Below are 24,707 nucleotides of genomic sequence, written 5' to 3'. Positions count from 1 at the left end.
TTACTACAGCATTAACAACCAGGGATGATTTTCTGTGGCTCACTAAAATCATGGTAATGTACAGTAATACTCCAATAAAGCAGCATTTTCAGGATTTGTACTAGCAAATTTTCCTGATAGTTCTTTTAAACCCCATACACTTTAAATTTTTTTTCCAGATGTTACATAATAAAATAATTATTTTTTCCATTGCACTTGATGTGCTGAAGTGAAGTACAGGAATTGAGGGCTGTTTGTAAGCTGATGCTGATCCAGTTGGGTTTCTGATTAGTCAATGGCAAATTATTGATTTTTACTGGTTCAATTAACAGGGTTAATAAATAATTTATCTGCAAACTTTAAAGTATTAATTGAATTCTGTTCATGCTGTGGGTTGGCAAAAACTGTGCCTTATAAATCAGAGCTAATATTATCTATGCCAGAACTGGTTGTCAGCGATAATATCAATTTTAAGCCTGATTGGTGAAGTCAAGGATTTTTCTTAGTTGTCTTTGGTATTTAAAAGAAAGCACTGACAATAAATCTGTAAAGAATCATTGCAATTGAAGTGAAAACGTTTGTCATAAACTCGATGGTTTTTGTTGCAGCAATCAGCAGAACGCTGCGTGAGTACGCTACTTGATCTCATTCAGACAAAAGTAAACTACGTCGTCCAAGAAGCTATTGTAGTAATAAAGGACATTTTCCGTAAATACCCAAACAAGTAGGTTCACTTCTGCTTTCTGCTCTGATTTATCTGCTTTGTCCTTCAATTTAGGTTAGAATCAGAATCAGGTTTATTATCACCAGCATATGACGTGAAATTTGTTAGTTTAGTAGCAGCAGTTCAATGCAATACATAATCTAGCAGAGAGAGAGAAAAAAAATAAAACATAATAAACACGTAAATCAATTACATATATTGAATAGATTTTTTTAAATGTGCAAAAACTGAACAGAAATACTGTATATTTTGAAAAAGTGAGGTAGTGTCCAAAGCTTCAATGTCCATTTAGGAATTGGATGGCAGAGGGGAAGAAGCTGTTCCTGAATCGCTGAGTGTATGCCTTCAGGCTTCTGTATCTCCTACCTGATGGTAACAGTGCGAAAAGGCATACCCTGGGTGCTGGAGGTCCTTAATAATGGATGCTGCCTAATCAGTTTTTTTATTCCCGATTGTAAAGCTTTTATGACATTTGCAGTTATTCAGAAAGCAACATCTCTTCTGTAGAGAATATTTAAAGCTTTTGCAATTATATTCAGTTCTGAAGTTTGACACATTACAGCTTCTTGATAAACTAAAACTTGAGTGCCTACTTCAATCTTGTTACCAATGGCTGTCATTTAACCATAATCATTTGTAGTTATATATGTCAAAGGTTATGTTTCCATTTAAGGTGAATCTAGTTGTAAATTTATTCAGATTTTTGCCACCTTCAAAGCTTTATTTCCTTCTTTGTTTTGCCATGTTGTAGTACTAGTGAAATCATAGAGACCTCATTCTGGTACTCTACCAAAACAAAGATGAAAGGAAAAGGTTGCTCATATTGAATGCTTATAGAAAAATAAATGTTATAATTAAGTGGTTTTTTTACCTTAATTTTGTTTTACTTCTTAAGCCCTTTTCTCAACCCTATTTAAATCCCAAAGTTGGCTACTTTTGTACCTTTTATTTGAATCCTTCTCTCTTTATGTGTCAGGTAGCTTGTTCAATCAAGCAAAGTCTGTGCTGTTGATGCTGTCATTGGTTAATGTTATGGCATTAGCTCAGGTCTGCATAATTAAATAAACACACACAGAATACTTTTCTATGCATTAGTATATTTGAGAATGCTTGACTGCATAAGTACATACAATAGTACTTCTTACTGCCTAATCCACTGCTGGTGTTTAGGGTAACAATGAAGGTCCTCCATCTCTGGTGGTGTTCAGGTCTCCCTTCATCGTGTCAGTAGCTTCCTCTCAGTTTTCACTACTGTCAGTCATGCACATCCCAGGTGGAGGCTCAGGAATACCATTGCACTCAGATGTAGAAGGATTCTTTATTGCTATTTCCGTAACTATTTTTTTTACCAGTCAGGGTTGTTGGCCCTGAGCTGAACCCCCAAGCCTGGAGGACAGGTGGACCGCTCTTAGTCAGGCCTCTATCCTTTGACCTGTTTGACATGTCACCGTACCAAGAGCCAAAGTTTAAAGCCCCTACTCCAGCCAACATTGCTCTCTGGGTCATTGAGGCACACAAGCCTCCAAATTGCAACAAGGTTGTGGTCCTCTCGGAGGGACTGCATAAGTGTATTTATATCATGGAGATGATAAATTGCTTTATAAATTCAGAGCCTTGAACCCACAAACTGAAACACAATTTTCTGAAGTTCTGGTCCAATTCAATCTAAAGTTAAGCTTTCTTCACATTTACAATAGTTCATCGAATGCATTGATTTAAAAATGTTCTGCAAAATTGGCTAATATATTTTTTGGGGATATTAGGTAAGTTAAAATCTTATCCCTGGTTGCATCTTAACGTCTTGCTTATTGTTAAAGGTATGAAAGTGTTATTGCAACACTCTGTGAAAATCTGGACTCATTGGATGAACCAGAAGCAAGAGCAGCGATGATATGGATAGTTGGAGAGTATGCAGAAAGAATTGACAATGCTGATGAGCTATTAGAGAGCTTCCTGGAAGGATTCCATGATGAGAGCACACAGGTAAGAAGTTGAAGGTTAAATTTTCCGAGAGAGACCGGAAAATAATTTTGTCATTTTCTTATGCGGTCATTTAGCCCTAATGGCATGTACGCAAATGCAACGATTGAAAAAATACGTAAGTATAGGGCAATTAAAAGTTCAAGGTACATCAATTTATTGTCAAAGTACATGTATGTCACCACATACAACCCTGAGGTCATTTTCTTGACTGTGGTAAAATGGAGCAGAAACATTAAAATAAGGTTATGGTGAGCTAACAGTTCTGAAATGTTTTGGAAAATGTGCTATGACAATGTTTAATGGACCTGCATTCCAAACCATAGACTAATCAAAGAAAGTAAATTAAAATCCCACAATATCAGTTAAAAATTTGAATTCGATTCCATGATAGAAATTTTTAAAAAATATAGAATGAAGCTGCTGGTTGTCCTAAAAATTCATGGATTTTTTTGTGTCTGCAGGTGGATAGGTCTTGCTTGTACTCAATCACATTACGTTGGCATTCTGCCTTTTCTCACACAGTAACAATTAACCTGTAACATTTGTTGTTACATCTGAGGAAGCACATATTATTGCCTGTATTTTAATTATGTCCAGATCCTTTGGTGAATTGGAATTTCCACCAATATTTGTCTGTCTGCCGGGTGGGTAGATGAATCACACTTGCATTTTTCCATGCATTATCATCCCTTAGCAACATGTCAGATATTGGCAGACTGTGAATTTTGCAGGGGAGGAGTAAGGGAAAATTGTTAGAAACAGTTTTCCAAGAGCCATATCAATAGCCAAAAGTCAGGTTGATTGCTATACCCTTTTAAAATGAATTTCATTTGCACAAACTCTTGAATGTCAATTTCAGAAGCATTGTGCGGAAAAGTTATCCAGAAAGTGATGTATAAAGGAATTCTCAGCCTGCCTCTTTGAGAAACATGGTTGTTTATACTATAACTACATCAAAGAATTCACTTGATGCAGATGGTGGATTGGCAGTGTTGTATGATTTCCCATAATTTTAGTGAAATCCTGTGGGCGATGCAGACTGTGGTACTTAAACAGAATTGATATATATTCTGTTATACGTTGATATTGAATGATTCTGCGGAAAATAGAGGAGGAAAAAGTCTGGGAATTGCACCTTTGAGGATTACAAAGCAGCCTATGTAAACCTATTTATGAGGAAATACATACTTAAAACCTGGTAATTACTGACCAGTAAGTTTATCATCTGTAATTTTGGAATGTTGTTGAATGAAATAATTTTTTTTAAATAAAATGTTGATGATCTGCTCTGTTTTCTTGGAAATCCCGATGGTTCAGCGTCTGGCTTGATGATTTATTTTCTTTGCCCAAGGAAATACCTGTCTCTCTGTTAATATGGTGTCTTCCTTAATTGCATAATCTCTTTTAGTTTGAACACACCCAATAGAATGTGCAGAATGTTACTAGTTCCCAAGGAAATAATAGTAATGTTGATGACTTGTATTTACATTTTCTGTGCTAGGAATGCTCCTGTGCATGAAAAGATGTTTAGACATTGAAGGTGGATTATGAATGTGAAGTTTCCAAAAAAGTTGTATTTGCGGTTTTAAATATTTGGTTTTATTGGAAAATTCAGCTCTTGTTACTTCATGGCAGTTTTATCTTTCGTAACAGGTTCAACTACAACTTTTGACTGCTATTGTGAAACTATTCTTAAAAAAACCGACTGAGACACAAGAACTGGTGCAGCAAGTTCTAAGCTTGGCGACACAGGTTTGATACATTGTTTTCATATGCTTTGAAGGTTAAATTGCAGAGATTGCAACTTTGCTATAAATTACAGATAGTAATACTTGCTCTTAAAACTTCTAAAAATAATTTGAATTCTTAAAGAAATAGTCATACTTTATTGATCCCGGGGGAAATTGGTTTTCATAGTCGTAGTCCTGAGTAATTAAATGTGCTTTTAAATTTTAAAAAATATTAAAGTAAACTCATTTTAAAAAGACAGTGGTTGCCTTATGCTTGTGTCCATCACAGCTCACAGCTCTTCCTTCATCAAATCTAACCTGTGAATGGTCAGTGGACAGTTTCCCCAGTGTCTGTTGGAATTGCAGGAATTTGGCACTTGGATGCTAGGCTTCAAGCCCTAGAGTGTGGTTGGCAAGATTCCAGTGATTGCTTATCAGCAAATTTTAAGACTTCTATGTCATCTGCTGACTTTTCTCAGGAAGAGTTTGACTGTTATTCTGAATATCTGCACCTGCCAGATTTCTTTAGTTTCCACTTATTTCTAAAAATTTGAAAAAGAATGTTGACTAGAATATTTTGGAAACCAAGTTTGTTACATTGACATACCTTAAAATAGAATGGGGCACACTTACTTGGTATTTGTTTGCTTGTTTGCCGCTGCTCATAGAGTACTATATGCTTTCATTTGAAAACCTATCTGTATATGCTTCGAGAGTGATTTAACTCTTGGTTTTAGAGTCATAGAAATATACAGTGCAGAAACAAGACTCTTATGGACCACTTCATTAATGCCAATCATGTTGTCTATTAGTGCTAAATCTGCTTGCATGAGGCTTGTTTATCTCTGCTACTTTCCTATCTGAATACTTGCCCAAATATCTGGTTTCATAACATTAGGAAAAATAACAATTCCTAAAATTTAAAAAAAATATAGCTCCATCTGCAAGGGAAAGTTACACTTATCTCAGTCCAGCTATAATCTACTTAGGTATTCAAATTCTTTCTTTGTGACATGATTGCTGATCTAATGTGAACAGCGCAACAAGAAATTTTCCATTGTCAATTCAATTATGTTGAAATAAATTATGGAATGCATACGCTTGATGTAGCAAATTGCTGTGATACCGCAGGATAGAAATCAGCATTGCTACCCCCACTCCTAGCCTTAATGAGAGGATAGATCTTTTAACTTCAGTCTGGCACCTTTTCAGTAGAATTCCGTGAGTGAATTAAAGGAACAGCTACCCTTGGTTTGGATGGTACATTCACGAGTCACTAAAGGCACCTCAAAATTGGATAATAGAAGTCGTGAAGGATCTATAATGGAATTAATGGACAAATTACTACTTTAGTTTGTGTAGTATTTTAATTACCAAACATTTTGTGCTGGAGCTATTTATGATAAAACTGTAACTTGGTGTTTCTCTAGAACACATGATTTATTTATTTATTGTGATACAGTGCAGAATTGGCCCTTCCGGCTCTTTGAGCCATGTTGCCCAGTAATACCCCGATTTAATTCCAGCTTAATCACGGACAATTTACAATGACCAATTAACGCACCAACTGGTACGTCTTTGGAATGTAAGAGGAAACCAGGGCACCTGGAGGAAACCCACATGGTCACGGGGAGAACGTACAGACTCTTCCCAGGCAAGGGCAGGAATTGAACCCAGGTCGCTGGTACTGTAAAGCGTTGTGCTAACCACTACACTACCATACTCAGTGTTTGTTAACCGGATGCTGCTATCAACAGCTAACAATTGTGTGTGCTGTTCTAATATATAACTTGAAAATAATTTATGGAGTATCTTTCTAATCCAGGACTCTGACAACCCTGATTTGAGAGACCGTGGCTATATATACTGGCGTCTACTTTCTACAGATCCAGTGGCAGCAAAAGAAGTTGTATTGGCAGAAAAACCTCTGATTTCAGAAGAAACTGATCTTATTGAGCCAACGCTCCTTGATGAATTAATCTGCCATATTGGAACACTGGCCTCTGTGTACCATAAGCCACCCAGTGCATTTGTGGAAGGCAGCAGAGGTGTTCAACATAAGAGGCTACCACCACGATCTGGATCGTAAGTAAAAAATGTAAAAGCTATTACTGCATCAGTTTTTTCCCAACCTTCCCAAGGAAAGAAATATCAAAAGCAAGGCTGCAGCTTTCAGGGTATTTGTTCTTGTTTTCTCAAAAGCGATAGATCTTCAAAGCTTGGAGATACAATGCAAGCTTAGCTTAATAATGTATTGAAACGTCAGTGAAGAAAGTATGCCCCCTGTTATCTTACGAAATAAACTGATTTAAAAAGCAAAAGTTCCACGTTTATTTTCCTGGGGATCATAAAGGATTTTTAGCTGGAATAATTGATAGGTTATGGTGTATAGATTCTGTTACTTATTTTCAAACTCAGTAGCCACATTTCTTCATTCCTTGAACTTCACTAATGTGAGGTTGGTAAATACTACTTGTAGCTCATACTTACTCAAACCAGTTTACAGAAAATGCTGTAAGTTATCTCAAACTTTACCTGTTAATTTCTGCTTTCCCTTGCCACAGTATTGTATTCTGCTATTCAAGAACAGTTGGATTAAGATCAGAAAATTGTGAAATGCCTTGTGTCTCCAAGGATCATTAATGTTGACTTTGTGATAACATTTCCTCATACACTACATTTACATCTTTTTCTATACCCGCCCTTTATATCCCTGATTTGAATGTTTTCCTCCTGGCATTCAAATTTATCTGTACTTTTTGCCTTGTGTCTCTTTGGAAAAAGTGCTGTTTAGATGCAAGTTTCTATAGTCACTGATTTGTTCTCCAGTTATGTGATAGAATCAAAACAATATTTAATCCTAGTATTTAATGTTTGGCATTTTCTTCATTCTCTTAGAAATGAAAGTACTGAGAGTCCTGAAGTTGCTGCATCTGCTGCACCCCAGCCTACTGAGCAACAACCTGCTGTTATTCCATCCCAGGGAGATCTTCTGGGTGATCTTTTGAATCTTGACCTTGGCCCTCCTGTCAATGTACCTATCCCCTCTTCAACAGTGCAGATGGGAGCCATGGACCTGCTTGGTGGCGGGTTGGACAGTTTGGTAGGCAAAGAACCAAAGGCCTTTTCAGTAATCAAAAACCTATTTTGAAATTATGAATGTGCTTGTCAGATTTTGGTTTAAAATGTTATCATTTAGATTTTACCCCCTAAATTGCTGGCATGTATAGAGCTTAAAAGCAGAATAACTTTCTTTTAAACTTTGCGAAACAAGTTTAAGATTTTTAGTATGAGAGATTAGAAGACTCAAATTTAACTTTGTTCAGTTGATTGTGTAGCATGATCTTATTTTCCTGCGTTCCTTTGTAATGAGTAACAGATTATAATACATTTTATGATAATAGGCTTTTTGAACAACCTACAGAATTTTAACAATTCAACATCGCACTAAAATAGTGAACATTTAGTTAATTTTGAGTTAACTATTTCTTTTTAGTGATGTGCTTTATCTGTAGTTAATGTACATACTCTAATAATGCTGTTTTCTCTTCAAATTTATGCTCTTTTCTTTTTTTTTCACTCCACTTCTGCTTGCATGTGACTGTCCTTGCATTGCCTCTGTCTTTGCATATTCGTGTCTGGAGATGGGCGATGAAACTGAAGGGGTATGATTCTGTCCTTTTGGGTGTTAATATTTGCTTTCAAGTAAATCTGAAGGCTAATAGTTTTCTAGTTATAGTACCTGAATTGCTCTAGTTCTAAGTGCCCCTAAGGTTTATGGTGGATAATTAACATTTTGGTTGTTGTAAGGATAAAATTTGAACTTAACATTTATATTCAGAGTTTACTTTTCCATCTTTAACTTGTAACCTAATTTTTGTTTCTTTTAAAGCTTGGTGGTGATCTAGGCGGAAGTCCAGCAGTAAGTTGCATATCTACTTCATAAATAGATGGGGTGGGAGGGTGAAACTTCTAAAGAGATGAAGTAATTCTATTGCAATGCTGTTTGCTTCTATCACAAGGGTGAAATTGACATTCTCTCCATGCATGCAATCTGCTGACTCAAAACAATTCATCTTTCTTTTTTAAACACTAGCTTTAATCCTTCACAGTTGGACTTTTTGGCTTGTTCCCTTCAAAAGTGGCCAACCAGAACCATATTTAATGCAATCAGTCATTCATGGTCACAAAAGGAACTTTATATAATTTGTGAATGATATTTGTTGTAAAGTGACATGATTTTAATGCATGAAAAAACCCTTCAATCTAAAATGCCAATTACAGCAGAATTAGTGATTTTATTCTTTAATTATAAACTTTTATACGTAAATGTAATATTTTTAAAATGTTGTGAAAATTACAAACTAATACATACAGTTCAGGGTCCTTGATCCATAGACGTGAATTAAAATCCCTCAGTGGCAGCAGGGAAATGTAAATTCAAACTGTCATCTGGAACTGGAAATTAAAATAAAAATCATCTCAGTGGTAAAACTGCCATATAATAATTAAAAACTCATCTGGTTTATTGAAGTTCTTCAAAAAGAGATCTGCTATTCTTCCCCAGTCTGGCCTGTATGTGACTGCAGACCCACCAATGTGGTTATACACAATTGCCTCTTGAGTTTAGAAGAAAGTAGGAATTGATAAGAAATGCCATGTCCACATTCCATATAGAAATAGGAAAACCACTGCTTTTTAAGTGCTTTTTAATAAAACTAGGTTTTTAGTTTTTACATCACAATATATTCATGTTTCTGTAAGAAGAACTTGTATGCACTGCGCTTTATGGCCTGATCACATAAAAATTCTCCTTTAAAACTGTGTGCATATAACAGCAAGTAAGCAAACAGTTTGACAAAGTGGAATGCAAAATATAAGACTATTGCAGCTTTGGATGTCAGAGTTTGGAGTTCGATTCTGATGTCCTCTAAGGAGTCTCTCGGTCCTCCCCATGGAATACGTGGGCTTTCCCCGGGTGCTCCGGTTTCCTCCCGTGGTCCAAAGCCATACCGGGTAGGTTAATTGGCCATTGTAAATTGTCCCGTGATTAGTTAGGGTTAAATTGGGGTACCTGGTGTAACAGGGCTCGAAAGGCCGCCAAGACCTACTCTGTGCAGTTTTGCTAAATAAATGAATGAATGAATGAATGAATAAATAAAGCTTATCTTTTGCTGTTCATTCAGATTGGCGCTGGCTATGGGACCCCAGCAGTGATGCCGACATCCTTGAATGCAACGGTAGGAGGCGGCTTAGGTGACTTGTTTGATCTTGCCGGTGGTATAGGCGTCTCATCTGGTTCCTACGTGGCACCTAAAACTGTAAGCACCATTTAACTGTTACTAATATTTTTTCCAAAGCTTAGATTATCCCACCACCTGACTACTTGTCCTACATGTCTCCCTGCTGAGATTAGTAGGACTCCTGTTCCACCTCCACACCCACAGCACTTAGCCTATATCTAGTCATAAAGAACAAAGAAAAAATCCCTGCTCAGATGTGGTTTCTACTCTTGATTTTTTAAAAATTCACTCTGCAGAGAGATGTCAGTCTTCACCAGTTATATTTCCAGTTAGTATGGCTCTTATCAGGACCTTGGTAAAGCAAGAATCAAATTAGCCTTTTTCCTCACTCAGTGTCTCTGAGTGTTCATAATACAACACTCGAAAACATTATTTGGTTATAAATTCTAAATTTTATATAAAAACTGTTCTGAATTAACACTGATACATACACAATGAGAATCTATCTTCTTTGCATTAAGAAAATTTAATAGCACCACGATGACAAGATTGAAAAGTACAATTTGTCATATTGAAAATACTCGAAAGATATTTAGTTCAGAGGATGTATGCAGCAGAGTAGCACAGCACTTGGTGCTGCTTTATTGCAGCTCCAGCAATCTGCGTTTACTTCGGATTTTGTTGATTGTCAAAGTTTGCATGTTCTTCCTGTGACTGAGAGTGTTTCCCCCAAGATGTGCCGGCAGGTTGATAGACGATGGTGAATTACTCCTGCTGGAGATGGCAAGGTGAAGATAGGTCTTTACCAAAGGACACTCTGTTCCCTTGTTAGCCTGCAGGTTACCCTTGGGCAAAGTGTAGCACCTGCTTAGCCCCTCTTTCCCCTACCCCACCAATCCAGGTTCACATGAAGTTATGTAAGCAGGTGGTGGAGGGTCATATGAGCAGCTGGTGCACATCACAAGTCCTGGTTATGTGACCACTGACACCAGACAGATGGTCTCTGAAGAGTATTGGTAATGGCTGGGGTCACCCGTCTTATAAAGACACTACCCACAAGAAAACGATGGCAAACCACTTCTGTGGGGGGAAGAAAAATTGCCAAGAACAATCATGATCGTGGAAAGACCATAATCAAGAGAAAATCTGCAAATGTTGGAAATCTGAGCAACACAATAAAATGCTGGGGGAACAAGCAGTATCTATGGAAAAATAGTATGGAAACGTCAACTGTACTCTTTTCCATAGATGCTGCCTGGCCTGTTGAGTTCCTCTAGCATTTTGTGTGTGTTGCATGGAAAGACCATGATCGCCTATGTCATACAACGTGGCACATAATGCTGATGATGATGTTAGATAAGTGCCAAAGAACATTTGATGGGTAGGTGAAAGAGAATATATTATAGGGTTATAGAGAATGGAGCTGATGGGAATGCTCTGCTGGAAACAGGCCAAATGGTGGAAATGCCATAATGGGCAAGTTAACTAGTATAATTATAATTGTGCAAGCACTTGTTCATTTATGCCTTGTTAATCTTGGTTTTACACTGCACAATAGCTAAATTAGTAAAATTTTTATCCAGCTTGGAAATACATTGTCACTGGCACAATATTCTGCATCTCTAACTTGATAGTGTTTTCTGCCAAGAGTTGTAAAAGCACATCATCACCACTATCTTGGCATTAGGAATGATCAGCAACACCCTTATCTTATGGAAGAATATAAAACTTTGCAAGTACACTTTTGCATGCAGGATGAGGGAATGACTATCAGAAACGAGATTTAGAGTTGCTGTAGCATCACTGTGACAGGTGTCATTTGCCATTCTTTAGATGTACTTCCATGTAATGTATTAAAGCCAACCTTCTGATTGGTTATTGAAGACAGTAACTATTAATTGAATCTCTACAAACTGTTCTTTACTTACTTCTAACTGTTCCTTAGTTAGGAAAACCATTGAACAATTCAGATTATTTATGTGTGCCTTATTTTGAGGATTTTTTGTTACTTCTGATATGAGCCACAAGGGTGTGTGTCTAATGACGGGTTTTGGGAAGCCTTAAGCAGAAATTTCCATTCCAGTGTGTATATTGTGTTCTTGTTTTATCCAGATTGAATTTCTCTAAGACAGGGGTTCCATCCTGGGTTCCATGGACCCCTCAGTTTGTCGTAGGGGTCCGTGGCATAAAAAAGATTGGGAACCCAGATACATACATACATACATACATACATACATACATACATACATATGTACATACACGCATACATACACACACACACACACACACACACACACACACACACACACACACACACACACACACACACCCCCCCAAATGATTGAGCATGAATGGCAAAGGACAATTATTGGAGTAATAGGTATCTTAGCTTAAATGAAAATATCTAAAAAAAAAATTCTCATTTTAAATTTAAGTCTTTGATATCAGGTCAGGAATGCAGCAGTCCAATTCAACTTGAATCTCCTGTTCTAGCTCTCTTTTAAACAAAAATATACTTTCAAATTTATTGCAAATATTTTAAGGTTTGACAGTCTCCGTCTTAAGTTGATGGTTTATAAAGCAGCTTATAAATATAAAGGAAATCAGTATTTTACATTTGTACAAATACAGTGGATTCTGGTTAATTAGGACACATCAGGCCCAAATACCCAAAGTTTCATGGAAGTAGTTGAAAGGTATAATAGAGACAAACTACCTTTTAACTAAGTAACAAATAATGTATTTAAATTAATAACAGAACAAATTAGAACAGTCTATCCTACTATAGTACTATAAAACTCTTATCAACAAAGGAATTAATCCAGTGTATGATGCCATGTTCTTTTGATTGACTGTAAATCAAGAAAATCATCACAGGCACCTAGTGTAGATAATGGATTGCCTTCCTACAATCCTTTCGAAGACTGTGTCCTCCAAATCTTCAATTTCATTGTAACATTCAAGATGATTGTCAACACTTAAAAATTCTTCGCTGTTCCTAACTTGCTAAAGTACTGAAATTGTTTCAGTTTAACTCCCAGCCATTTTTGACATCTCTAAACCTGAATGCTTGAAACTGCAATATGCAAACAAGTTCTGAATTGTCTTGCTGCTTATTTTCTCCCTGACTATCAGTGACAATAATCACTGCTTTTTGAACACAAACACATGCAAGTGACACTATTAAAATCTGTTTGTTCTAAGCACGACATAATGTCTAGCGGCCACACAAGTGAACACAACTGACGCTAGTTAGAAACTTCGGCAACAGTCCCCTGCCCTAATTACGTGCAATACTGTCCCAAATAAACAAAGGAAATTCCAGCATTTTCTTGATTAATTTTTGTTTTTTTAACAGTTGGCCCAAATAACTGGCTGCCTGATTAACCGATGGTCCAATTAACCAGTATCCATTGTACTGTTATTTTCAATTGGTAAACCAACATGCTGCATAATGAAGTGTAACTGACCTGTGCTGTGTGTACTGTATGACTGAGTTTTATTGATATTTTCTGAAATGAGTCCTTATTTACAGAAGTATATTTTATGTTGCTTGTTGATGAAGGAATTTAGTTTCGGCCCTTTGCACATCAGAATGTGATAAATTTTTTTTTACATTCTGTGTAATTTCATAGTTTAAATTTTCTGGGAAACTGCAATGTAATTGTGGGTTTATTTGAAAATACAACCTTTTTTTGTTTGTGTCTAGAAATGTCATGAGGCCATATGAACACTTTAAATTCTTTTTGTTACACTAGGTTTGGTTGCCTGCTGCAAAGGCCAAAGGTCTTGAAATTTCTGGCACATTTTCACGTCGCATGGGTCATATTTACATGGATCTCTCCCTGACGAACAAAGCCATGCAAGTAATGACTGACTTTGCAATCCAGTTTAATAAAAATAGGTGAGAATTATATTTGGCCTGACTTAAAGCAGTACTTTTGTATCTGGCAGGTCAGTTACCATAGAATTGCTTTAAATCCTTCTATGCAAAATACTTTAAAATTTCCTATTAGATTCTTTCTTCAGATTGCACTAATTCTTAAACTGCTTTGTAGTAATCTAGCGTTTTCTAGAGGGAATGGGCAAGTGAGTCAATAATTAAAGTAAGTAGATTGAGTCAAGTAGACTCATTTTGAAATGTGTAATACTTGTTTGCAGATAAATCCTACATGTTGTATAATATTTGGTTAGTATCTGAAATGAATTTGATGCTTGTAGGAAACCGAAACATTGCCAGCTTGTCTTAACTCTTAGCTAGTGAAGTAATGGAGTATATTACCTGATGAGGTATATTTCTAATAAATATATTACACACACGCACGCGCGAACACAGGCACGCACAGGCGTATCTACGGAAAATAGTGCCTATGACAAGCACTGAAATTGCGCCTCTGTCCAAACATCTGACACCCATCTTTTAGATAACTTTACCATAATATCAGCTCAAAAATACAAGTCAAGCTCATTAATCTTTTTATTAACAAATTATGGCACTACATGAAAATTATAACTGCACCTTCCTTTCACTGATGCAAATTGGTCTTTGATGTGATCAAAGTCAGTTTTTTCAGTTTCTTCTCTTTCTACACTCAGCAGAGCAAGATCACAGAGTCTGCCTTGACCCATGGAGGCTCTCCAATACGAACGTATTAGTTTTAACTTGCTGAATGATCTCTCACAGCTGGGGATGGAAACTGCGATGGTTAGCGTTATCCGAATAGCAAGGCGAAGATTGGGGAAGACATTCTCATCTCCATACTGAACAATAAATTCAAGAAGCTCTTCAGGTCTTGATATTTTCATGTTGACCTGCCTTGATAGCAATATTCTGCAATCTAAAATTTCTTCATATAGCTGCTGTCCATCAACATCAGAGCTGTACAATTCACCCAAATTTTCTCACTTCTTCGTTAGGTCGTTACTGTCGTTGCCATGATACAGTCCCTTGACATCGAGAAGGAACCCAAACTTGGCGTCAGTGTCGTGCAAATGAGCAGACATTTCGTCCATTTCTCTGTGAAGACTGTCAAGTGTTCCCTTCATGACTCTTTCCGTTTCCTCCTTTGCTGTTAACCCAGCGTCTCTCAAGATCTCATCAGCCATTCATTTCTTTCATCTCTGACGTTATTCAACTTCAATATTCCATTCTGGACAGAGACTGACTCCTTCGAATGTCTGACTGACCAACGCACCTGTTTCATCATAAAAATGATCTCGGAGGGCTTTCAAATCCAGGGCAGCATCGTGGAAGTTCATGCTAGGATCCTGCAGCCTCTTTTGAATACGGTCAATGCGAATGTGTACTTTGTTCCAAAATCCTAGCAAAATCAGAAAATCGTAACTCAACATGCAGTTGTACAGCTGCCTTGTGTCACTTCTTGTTTCACTGGTCCAGTTTTCATTGTCTATCATGTCCTGGAGAACTTGAAGTATCTCCTCAAGGTACTAGTTGATGGGCTTCACTGCCTCCGTCCTTGCACTCCACCTGCTTTCGGACTCCAACTTAACAACCACAGGCACGGCGTTTTTGAGTTTTTCCCAGCGCTGTGTTGAACAAGAGAAAAGCATGTAGAGAGCTTCGATGGTTCCAAAAATCGTGACCATTGTGCTGCATGTACACCCGCCAAGTTGAGTGAGTGATTGTCACAATTTATAAACACTGCCAGGTTGTTTTTCTCACTTATTCTTTGATGAACACCACTTTTGTGTCCAGCCATCACAGCAGCGTTTAGCACTGTGACCGACAATCTTGTAGCTCCATTTTGTCCTTCTCTAGCTGTTTCAAGATGTCTTCAACCAAGTTCTCAGTATCCTTCTGACTTATCTGGATAAAACCAAGGAAGGACTCTCTAACACTGACTGTTTTCCCCTCAAAATCAACTTCCACATACCTCACTACTTCTGGCAACTGCTCACGGTGTGCCTGATCAGGAGTCGAGTTGAACATGAGACATTAGTACTTGGCTTTACAAATGCTTCTGAGTAAACTCTGGTGAACAGTGGATGCCATCATGTGGTTGAATTCGTTCTGGACACCCGGTGAAAGATAAGGCGTGGATCCAGGATGACTTCCCAAATGAGTGAGGTGTTCTTTTATGACAGGGTCAAAGATGGCCAGTAGTTTCAGTAAGCCAAGGAAATTTCCCACATTGAAGCCATTGTCTAGCTGAAGTGACTCCCTGTGTCCTCGCAAAGCCAGGTTCTGAGTCCCAAGGAATTTTATGCAGTGAAGGATTCTCGTCAAGATATCACGCCACTTCTGCGTTTCCTTCTCGATCTGTGACTGAAATACCGCGTCAATAACTCCTCTGTTTCCAGCTAAATTTCCTTCCATTTCTTTCCACTGTGTGGAGCTTTCCCGCTGATCCTTGGCATTTTCATGAACACTAATCCTTTCAGGTGCTTTCCACTGGTTGAATCCACTTTCCTGCTCCAATGAGGATTGATGGTCTGACCGGGAAAAGAGAAGACAACAGATACAAAATGCAGACTGTTTAGAAGGGAATAGACCAGCCATGAGCGAGTCACTTCCTCACCACGACCATTTCCCAATTTCCTCTTGAACCAAGTTTTGTTCATTGAGCGGTTATTTGTTGGTAGGAAAGGCCCCTCACTGTTCTGGAAATACCTCGAACCCAGCTTTATTATTTCTGTTCTCAGCGCGCCAGTCAGAATTGCTTTTCCAGTATCCTTGTCGAACTTCAGAAGTCCAGTGTCATGTTGTTCAATCACTTCTGGTATGACAGTTCGAGGCTCTTTGACACCATCCAGTTCACAAGGTTCAGTGTCGTCAGGTTCAATCTCGTCAGGTAAAATCTCATCACTAAACTCAACATTACCATCACCACCATCGTCTTCCCCACCTTTCATGTTCACATTCTGTGTGGCAGCCTCACTCTTAATCTCGTCATACTCGGATTTATCTGACTTGACTTCCTCCTTGGCTTGTGGCCCATTTGTACTTGATCTACCTTCGGATTCTAACAAACTTGTAGCAGGTGCAGGCGACTCCACGGAACGTGTCGAACTGCTTGTTCACTTCTTCGTTAGGTCGTTACTGTCGTTGCCATGATACAGTCCCTTGACATCGAGAAGGAACCCAAACTTGGCGTCAGTGTCGTGCAAATGAGCAGACATTTCGTCCATTTCTCTGTGAAGACTGTCAAGTGTTCCCTTCATGACTCTTTCCGTTTCCTCCTTTGCTGTTAACCCAGCGTCTCTCAAGATCTCATCAGCCATTCATTTCTTTCATCTCTGACGTTATTCAACTTCAATATTCCATTCTGGACAGAGACTGACTCCTTCGAATGTCTGACTGACCAACGCACCTGTTTCATCATAAAAATGATCTCGGAGGGCTTTCAAATCCAGGGCAGCATCGTGGAAGTTCATGCTAGGATCCTGCAGCCTCTTTTGAATACGGTCAATGCGAATGTGTACTTTGTTCCAAAATCCTAGCAAAATCAGAAAATCGTAACTCAACATGCAGTTGTACAGCTGCCTTGTGTCACTTCTTGTTTCACTGGTCCAGTTTTCATTGTCTATCATGTCCTGGAGAACTTGAAGTATCTCCTCAAGGTACTAGTTGATGGGCTTCACTGCCTCCGTCCTTGCACTCCACCTGCTTTCGGACTCCAACTTAACAACCACAGGCATGGCGTTTTTGAGTTTTTCCCAGCGCTGTGTTGAACAAGAGAAAAGCATGTAGAGAGCTTCGATGGTTCCAAAAATCGTGACCATTGTGCTGCATGTACACCCGCCAAGTTGAGTGAGTGATTGTCACAATTTATAAACACTGCCAGGTTGTTTTTCTCACTTATTCTTTGATGAACACCACTTTTGTGTCCAGCCATCACAGCAGCGTTTAGCACTGTGACCGACAATCTTGTAGCTCCATTTTGTCCTTCTCTAGCTGTTTCAAGATGTCTTCAACCAAGTTCTCAGTATCCTTCTGACTTATCTGGATAAAACCAAGGAAGGACTCTCTAACACTGACTGTTTTCCCCTCAAAATCAACTTCCACATACCTCACTACTTCTGGCAACTGCTCACGGTGTGCCTGATCAGGAGTCGAGTTGAACATGAGACATTAGTACTTGGCTTTACAAATGCTTCTGAGTAAACTCTGGTGAACAGTGGATGCCATCATGTGGTTGAATTCGTTCTGGACACCCGGTGAAAGATAAGGCGTGGATCCAGGATGACTTCCCAAATGAGTGAGGTGTTCTTTTATGACAGGGTCAAAGATGGCCAGTAGTTTCAGTAAGCCAAGGAAATTTCCCACATTGAAGCCATTGTCTAGCTGAAGTGACTCCCTGTGTCCTCGCAAAGCCAGGTTCTGAGTCCCAAGGAATTTTATGCAGTGAAGGATTCTCGTCAAGATATCACGCCACTTCTGCGTTTCCTTCTCGATCTGTGACTGAAATACCGCGTCAATAACTCCTCTGTTTCCAGCTAAATTTCCTTCCATTTCTTTCCACTGTGTGGAGCTTTCCCGCTGATCCTTGGCATTTTCATGAACACTAATCCTTTCAGGTGCTTTCCACTGGTTGAATCCACTTTCCTGCTCCAATGAGGATTGATGGTCTGACCGGGAAAAGAGAAGACAACAGATACAAAATGCAGACTGTTTAGAAGGGAATAGACCAGCCATGAGCGAGTCACTTCCTCACCACGACCATTTCCCAATTTCCTCTTGAACCAAGTTTTGTTCATTGAGCGGTTATTTGTTGGTAGGAAAGGCCCCTCACTGTTCTGGAAATACCTCGAACCCAGCTTTATTATTTCTGTTCTCAGCGCGCCAGTCAGAATTGCTTTTCCAGTATCCTTGTCGAACTTCAGAAGTCCAGTGTCATGTTGTTCAATCACTTCTGGTATGACAGTTCGAGGCTCTTTGACACCATCCAGTTCACAAGGTTCAGTGTCGTCAGGTTCAATCTCGTCAGGTAAAATCTCATCACTAAACTCAACATTACCATCACCACCATCGTCTTCCCCACCTTTCATGTTCACATTCTGTGTGGCAGCCTCACTCTTAATCTCGTCATACTCGGATTTATCTGACTTGACTTCCTCCTTGGCTTGTGGCCCATTTGTACTTGATCTACCTTCGGATTCTAACAAACTTGTAGCAGGTGCAGGCGACTCCACGGAACGTGTCGAACTGCTTGTTCCGGGATTTCAAAGAAGGGCATGAAGAACTTGCTCAACTTCTTGGCTTCCTCTGCCTCCAACTTTCGTCTCCTCCGTCCTTCAGCTCTACTTTCCTCCTCCTTCGTGAAGAAACGTTTCATGGTCTTCTTACACAATGCTCTGAAATAAGGCCATCCTAGTGCTTCTCACCCATGATAATCAAAGACCGATCATACATCTGAAGAAAATTCTTTTTTCACTATCCGAGGATGGCTTGTCTGACTTTAACAAAAACTGCTCAGTGGTACCCCCTTCAAGTGGCACCCAGGGCATGTGCCATACCTGCCACACCTTAGATGCATACACACACACACACACACACACACACACACACACACACACACACACACACACACACACACCCCAGGGAAATGAATTTGATTCCCAGTAGATGAAAGATTTTAATTCAAATAACTAAATTAACATGGGACTTAGCAAAAAAAAAAAAAATTCTGGTCACACCAATAGCTATTGTGAAACCACTGGACTCATAAAAGCTGATCTACTTTACTCATGTCCTTCAGGATAGACAAGCTGTCATTCTTATCCAGCAGGACCTTTGTAATCCTAGGCCATGGTTGTAATGAGAAGAGGGCATGTCCTGGATGGTGAAGAGGCTTAGTGATGGATGCTGCTTTCTTAAGACACCATCTCTTAACGATGCCCTCGATGGTGGGGAGGGTAGGTTGTCGTCGTGATGGAGCTGGCTGAGCCTACAACCTTTTGCAGACACTCTCGTTCCTGCGCATTTGAGCCTCCAAACCAGACGGTGATGCAACCAGTCAGAATGCTCTCTACCTTGCGTCTGTAGAAAATTGCTAGATTCTTTGATATGCCACAGCTCCTCAAATTCCTAATGAAATACAGTTGATGGCATGCCTCCTCCATGGTGTATTAATATGTTGTGTCCAGGATAGGTCTTCTGAGATGTTGATACCCATGAACTTGAAGCTGCTCGCCCCATCCCTCAGTGAAGATTAGTGTGTGTTCTACCAACTTCCTTCCTGAAGTCCATGATCAATTCCTTGGTGCTGACATTCAGTGCAAGATTATTTTTGTGACAGCACTCAACCAGCCTCCTTGTTGCGCTGTTTGAGATTCTGCCAATGACACTGCTGTCTTTGACAAATTGATAGATGGTGTTTGACTTACGCCTGGCTGCAGAGAGTAGAGCAGTGGGCTCAGCACACATCCTTGAGATCATCAGTAAGAGGATCCGCATGAGTTCCTCCAGCAATTTGTGCGTGTTGCATGGATTTCCAGCATTTGCAGATTTTCTCCTGTTTGTGTTACTGATTGGCATATTGTCTTTCCGCTGATTGACCTGGACTTTTAAGCACTTTGTGTTTTTATTTTAAAATTTCCAGCATCTATATTTTTTAAAAGTTTTAGTTTGGACTGCTAACAAGTTTGAATGCATTTTCAGCAGTCTCTGATGATGATTTATCAATAAATGACAATTACGTGATATTTCAAATCTCTAAGAAGTTAACTGAAGAGACTGCCAATTTTTTTGTAGTTTATCTAAAAGTTGAGTAAGGAGAAACTCAAGTATACAAGAGATATGGTAACTGAATGAGTATGAATCAAAAGAACTCTTAAAAGGGAACACAGCTGGTTAGGCAGCATCTATGGAGAAAATTAAACAGTCAACATTTCAAGCCAAGAAACATCAAGTTCTGATGAAGGGTCTTCACGTGAAACTTCGACTGTTTATTTCTTTCAGTAGGTCAGGCAGCATCGATGGAGTTCCCCCAGAATTTCAGCACGTGTTGCTTATTTCTTAAAAGGGTATCGGGGAGAATTATGAGTTATGGAGGAAGTGCCAGCAAGTAGGTTTACTTTTCAAAAAAAAAAAAGCAAGATGTAAGCAGGACAACAAGTACCTCCTCATGGCGGAGAGAGTCGCCTTCAGAGCTCCAGGACAGGCAGGTTTGTGGATCTTGGGTAGGAGGTAGAAACGGGAAGATGTAAGCAGGGTTGGTGTAGTGAATGGTCTCCTTTGTGCAAAGTTCTGTGAGTCTACACAACTTGTAAATGGTTCAGTTAACATTTTGATCCAAATCATTTCCAGTTTTAATCTGCAGCATTTTATTGGTAGCCAACATATCCCATCTAAAGTAAACTGTAACCCTGTAGGTTTATGTAAGTGTGGGTCTTAAAATATGATATGTTTTTAATATGGCTTTTTCTAATCATATATAAATAGTGCCTTAAGCCTAGAAGGCTGCTGATATGATTTCATTGTTTTAAAATGAATTAAGTGTTTCACTAGATAATTACAAACAAAATGCTAATTGTGAGCAAAGTATTGGGGGAAAATGTTCTGTTTAACAATAGGAAGCAGTATTTTGGAAGGAATTACACGGTGTGATTTAGAGATGCAAGGGCAACACACACACACAATGCTGGATGAACTTAGCAGGTCAGACAGCATCTATGGAGTACATTAAATTGTTGGTGTTTCAGGCAACTTCTGGTAACCACTGCCCTCTGTTTCTTCCCCAGATCCCCAACACCTTTGTTTTCCATCTTTCTCTCACCTCTTCTCTTCCCCTCCCCCACACATGACCTGCTCATCACCTGGTTCCCCACCTTCCCTTTATGTAGTGACTTACTGTCCTCTCCAGTCAGATTCATTCTTCTCCATCCCTTTACCTCTTCCACCTATCACCTCCTAGCTTCTCACATCATTTCCTTTCATCCCCCCTTCACCCTCCCACCCACCTTGCCCCTCACCTATCACCCTCCTCCTCTGCCCCTCTTCTTATTCTGTCTTCTGTCCCTTCTTTCAAAGTTTAAAAGTTCAAAGCAAATGTATTATCAAAATACATATATGTCACCATAGACTAGCCTGAGATAAAATTTCTTGCGGGCACACTCAGTGAATTGATAGAAAGAAAATAGAATCAATGAAGACAGCACGACAGACGGACAAATAGCCAATGTGTAAATAAAAATGACCAACTGTGCAAATACAGAAAAAGAGAAATAATAATAATAAGCAATAAATATCAAGAGTTCTTAAAAGTGAGTCCATAGCTTGTGGAATAGGTTCAGTGTTGGACTGAGTGAAAATATTCTTTCTGGTTCAAGAGCCTTATTGAGGGGGTCATCACAGTTCCTGAACCTGATGGTGTGGGAGTTGTCTCCGGTACCTCCTTCCTGATGGCAGAGCATGGCCTGGATGGTGGGGGTCCTTGATGATGGATGCTGCTTTCCTTTACAAGGAAAGCAGCATCCTTGTAAATGTGCTCAATCAGAGATGGCCTGGGCTGTATCTACTACTTTTGGTAGTTTTTTTTCCATTCAAGGTCATTGGTGTTTCCTTACCAGTCAGTGTACTCTCCAGCATGCATCTGTACGAGCTTGCCCAAGTTTTAGTTGACATGCTGAATATGTGCAAACTTCTAAGAAAGTAGAGACACTGCCGTACCTTCTTGATAAGGGCAATTACTTGTTGGATCTAGGACAGATCCTCTGAACTGGTAATGCCAAGTAATTTAAAGCTGCTAAATCTCCCCACTTCTGATCCCCTGATGAGGACTGGCTCATGGATGTTCGGATTTCTCCACCTGTAGTCAGTAAGTTCTGATGAAGGGTCTTGGCTTGAAACGTCAACAGTTCGTTTCCCTCCATTGATGCTGAGTTCCTCCGGCATTATTTGTATATTGCTCAGGAATCTCAGCACCTGCAGAATCTCTTGTGTCTTGGAGATGCAGGAATTATATTCTGCCCAGAGGCTAGTGGATATCTGAAGCTTACAACAACAAAAAAAACATTGAATGCAGAAATCCTTAATGCATTTAAAATTATACGGATAAAACAGTTGATGTGGGGTAACATACAGGCTCTAGACCCAAAGAAATGACACGGAGATTGGGCTGGAGAATTTCTTTTTGATTTGATCTAAATGTAGTGAGCTGAATGGTGGCCATGCATACCCTCATTTAGCTGGGAGTTATTTATTTCAGCATAAAACAGGGCTGGAAGAAAATCCTTGATGACTATAAGATAATTCTTAATTTCATGAAAGTGAACTACAAATGTTTTAACCTTATTTTTTTCCCCTCTGGTTTATAGCTTTGGAATAATACCAGCTGCTCCCCTGCAGGTCAATGCACCACTTACACCCAATCAGACAATTGAGGCTTCTCTCCTTTTGCACACAGTTGGTCCGGTTATGAAGATGGATCCACTCACCAACCTACAGGTCTGAACTAAATCAAACCAATTTTTTGCTCACTCAGGTTATTAGATTAGATTAGATTCAACTTTTGTCATTGTGTCAAGTATGGATACAAAGCCAATGAAATGCATTTAGAATCTGACCAGAAATACAAAGAATAGTGTTATTTACAAAATAACTACGAATAAAAGAAGTGCTACAGCACAGAAAAGATAAAAGTACTGAGACAATACTGCTTAACGCTGTGATGAGAGGTTCAGCAGTGTCACAGCCTCAGGGAAGAAGCTCTTCCTGTGCCTGCTGGTGCGGGAGCGCAGGCTCCTGTAGCGCCTACCGGATGGGAGGAGAGTAAAAAGTCCATGGTTAGGGTGAGATGCATCCCTAATAATGCTTTTTGCCCTGCCCAGGCAGCGTTTATGGTAGATGTTCTCAATGGTGGGCAATTGGGTGCCGATAATCCGCTGGGCAGTTTTTACCACACGCTAGAGTGCTTTGCAGTCCAATATGGGACAATTGCCATACCACACTGAGATGCAGTTGGTGAGTATGCTCTCAATGGTACATCAGTAAAAGTCCGTCAGTATCCAGGGACAGAGGTGAGCTTTCTTCATGCTCCGCAGGAAATAAAGGTGCTGTTGTGCCTTTTTGATCAGGATGGAGGAGTTCAGGGACCAGGTGAGATCCTCGGAAATGTGGACACCAAGGAATTTGAAGCTTGATACACGCTCCACTACAATCCCGTTGATGTAGATGGAGACGTGAGTGTGACTCCTGGCATGCCTGAAGTCCACAATGATCTCCTTGGTCTTCTGGGTGTTAAGGACCAGATTGTTGTCAGCACACCACGCAGCCAGGTGCTGGACCTCGTCCCTGTAAGCCGTCTCGTCATCCCCTCTGATCAGACCAACCACCGTGCTATTCTCTTTATAATACCCAAACATCAGTATTTCAATAGGAATAGAAGGGGATAAAAAAAAAATAGGGGAAACCTCATCTTTAATGCAAATTAAGGAAACACTGAGTAAATACTGCGCCTTGTAAAAGTATTCATCTTCCAACCCTTATCAATGAGTATTACAACCAGGAATTTTGATCAATTTAACTAAGAATTGTGAATGACATGCTCTTTTTTCACAGTAGAGCCAAAAAACAGGGAGAATTGTAAAGCATGAAAAACTAAAAATTCAAAACCTGAAACATCAGCAGTTCAAAAGTATTCATCCCCCCCCTTTGCTCAGTACCTAGCTGAACCACCTCTCACAGTGATTACAGCCAGTAGTCTTGTTGCATAAGTTCTGTTAGCTTTGCACGATGTGACGGAGTGAGGTTTTCCCATTCCACCTTGCAAAATTGCTCAAGCTGTGCCAGGTTTGTTGGGAATTGGCAGTGGACAGCAATCTTGAGGTCTTGCCAGAGATGGGTTGTCAGGACTCTGACTGGGCCACTCAAGGACTTCAGTTTTCTTCATTTGAAGTTGCTCCATGGTTGCTCTAGCAGTATGCTTTGAGTTGTCCTGCTAAAAGACAATCTTCCTCCCCAGTTTAAGCTTTCTGGCAGAGGCAAGCAGGTTTTTATCCAGGATCTCTTTGTATTTAGCAGCATTCATCTTCTCATCAATTCTGACCAGATTTTTAATCCCTGTTGCTGAAAATCATCCCCATTGC

General features: G+C 39.4%; 1 protein-coding gene and 1 long non-coding RNA gene across 2 annotated transcripts in view; one reads left to right on the top strand and one right to left on the bottom strand.

Moving 5' to 3' along the window:
* LOC140190863 (uncharacterized) overlaps positions 1-24,707 on the bottom strand; it is a 96,924-nt gene that overhangs the window by 4,121 nt on the left and 68,096 nt on the right. The window contains exon 2 of the long non-coding RNA XR_011883698.1: positions 8,792-8,874. This is a non-coding gene — a long non-coding RNA (uncharacterized lncRNA). The remainder of the gene's footprint in view (positions 1-8,791; positions 8,875-24,707) is intronic.
* ap1b1 (adaptor related protein complex 1 subunit beta 1) overlaps positions 1-24,707 on the top strand; it is a 67,508-nt gene that overhangs the window by 28,783 nt on the left and 14,018 nt on the right. Inside the window, exons 10-18 of the mRNA XM_072247759.1 lie at positions 588-703; positions 2,521-2,686; positions 4,340-4,438; positions 6,242-6,501; positions 7,315-7,519; positions 8,309-8,338; positions 9,603-9,737; positions 13,418-13,563; positions 22,938-23,067. Coding sequence (XP_072103860.1) covers positions 588-703; positions 2,521-2,686; positions 4,340-4,438; positions 6,242-6,501; positions 7,315-7,519; positions 8,309-8,338; positions 9,603-9,737; positions 13,418-13,563; positions 22,938-23,067 — 1,287 coding nt within the window. The remainder of the gene's footprint in view (positions 1-587; positions 704-2,520; positions 2,687-4,339; positions 4,439-6,241; positions 6,502-7,314; positions 7,520-8,308; positions 8,339-9,602; positions 9,738-13,417; positions 13,564-22,937; positions 23,068-24,707) is intronic.

This window comes from Mobula birostris, chromosome 31 (assembly GCF_030028105.1).
Source record: "Mobula birostris isolate sMobBir1 chromosome 31, sMobBir1.hap1, whole genome shotgun sequence".
Lineage (NCBI taxonomy): Eukaryota > Metazoa > Chordata > Chondrichthyes > Myliobatiformes > Myliobatidae > Mobula > Mobula birostris.
This window is presented reverse-complemented; position numbering and strand designations above follow the sequence as displayed.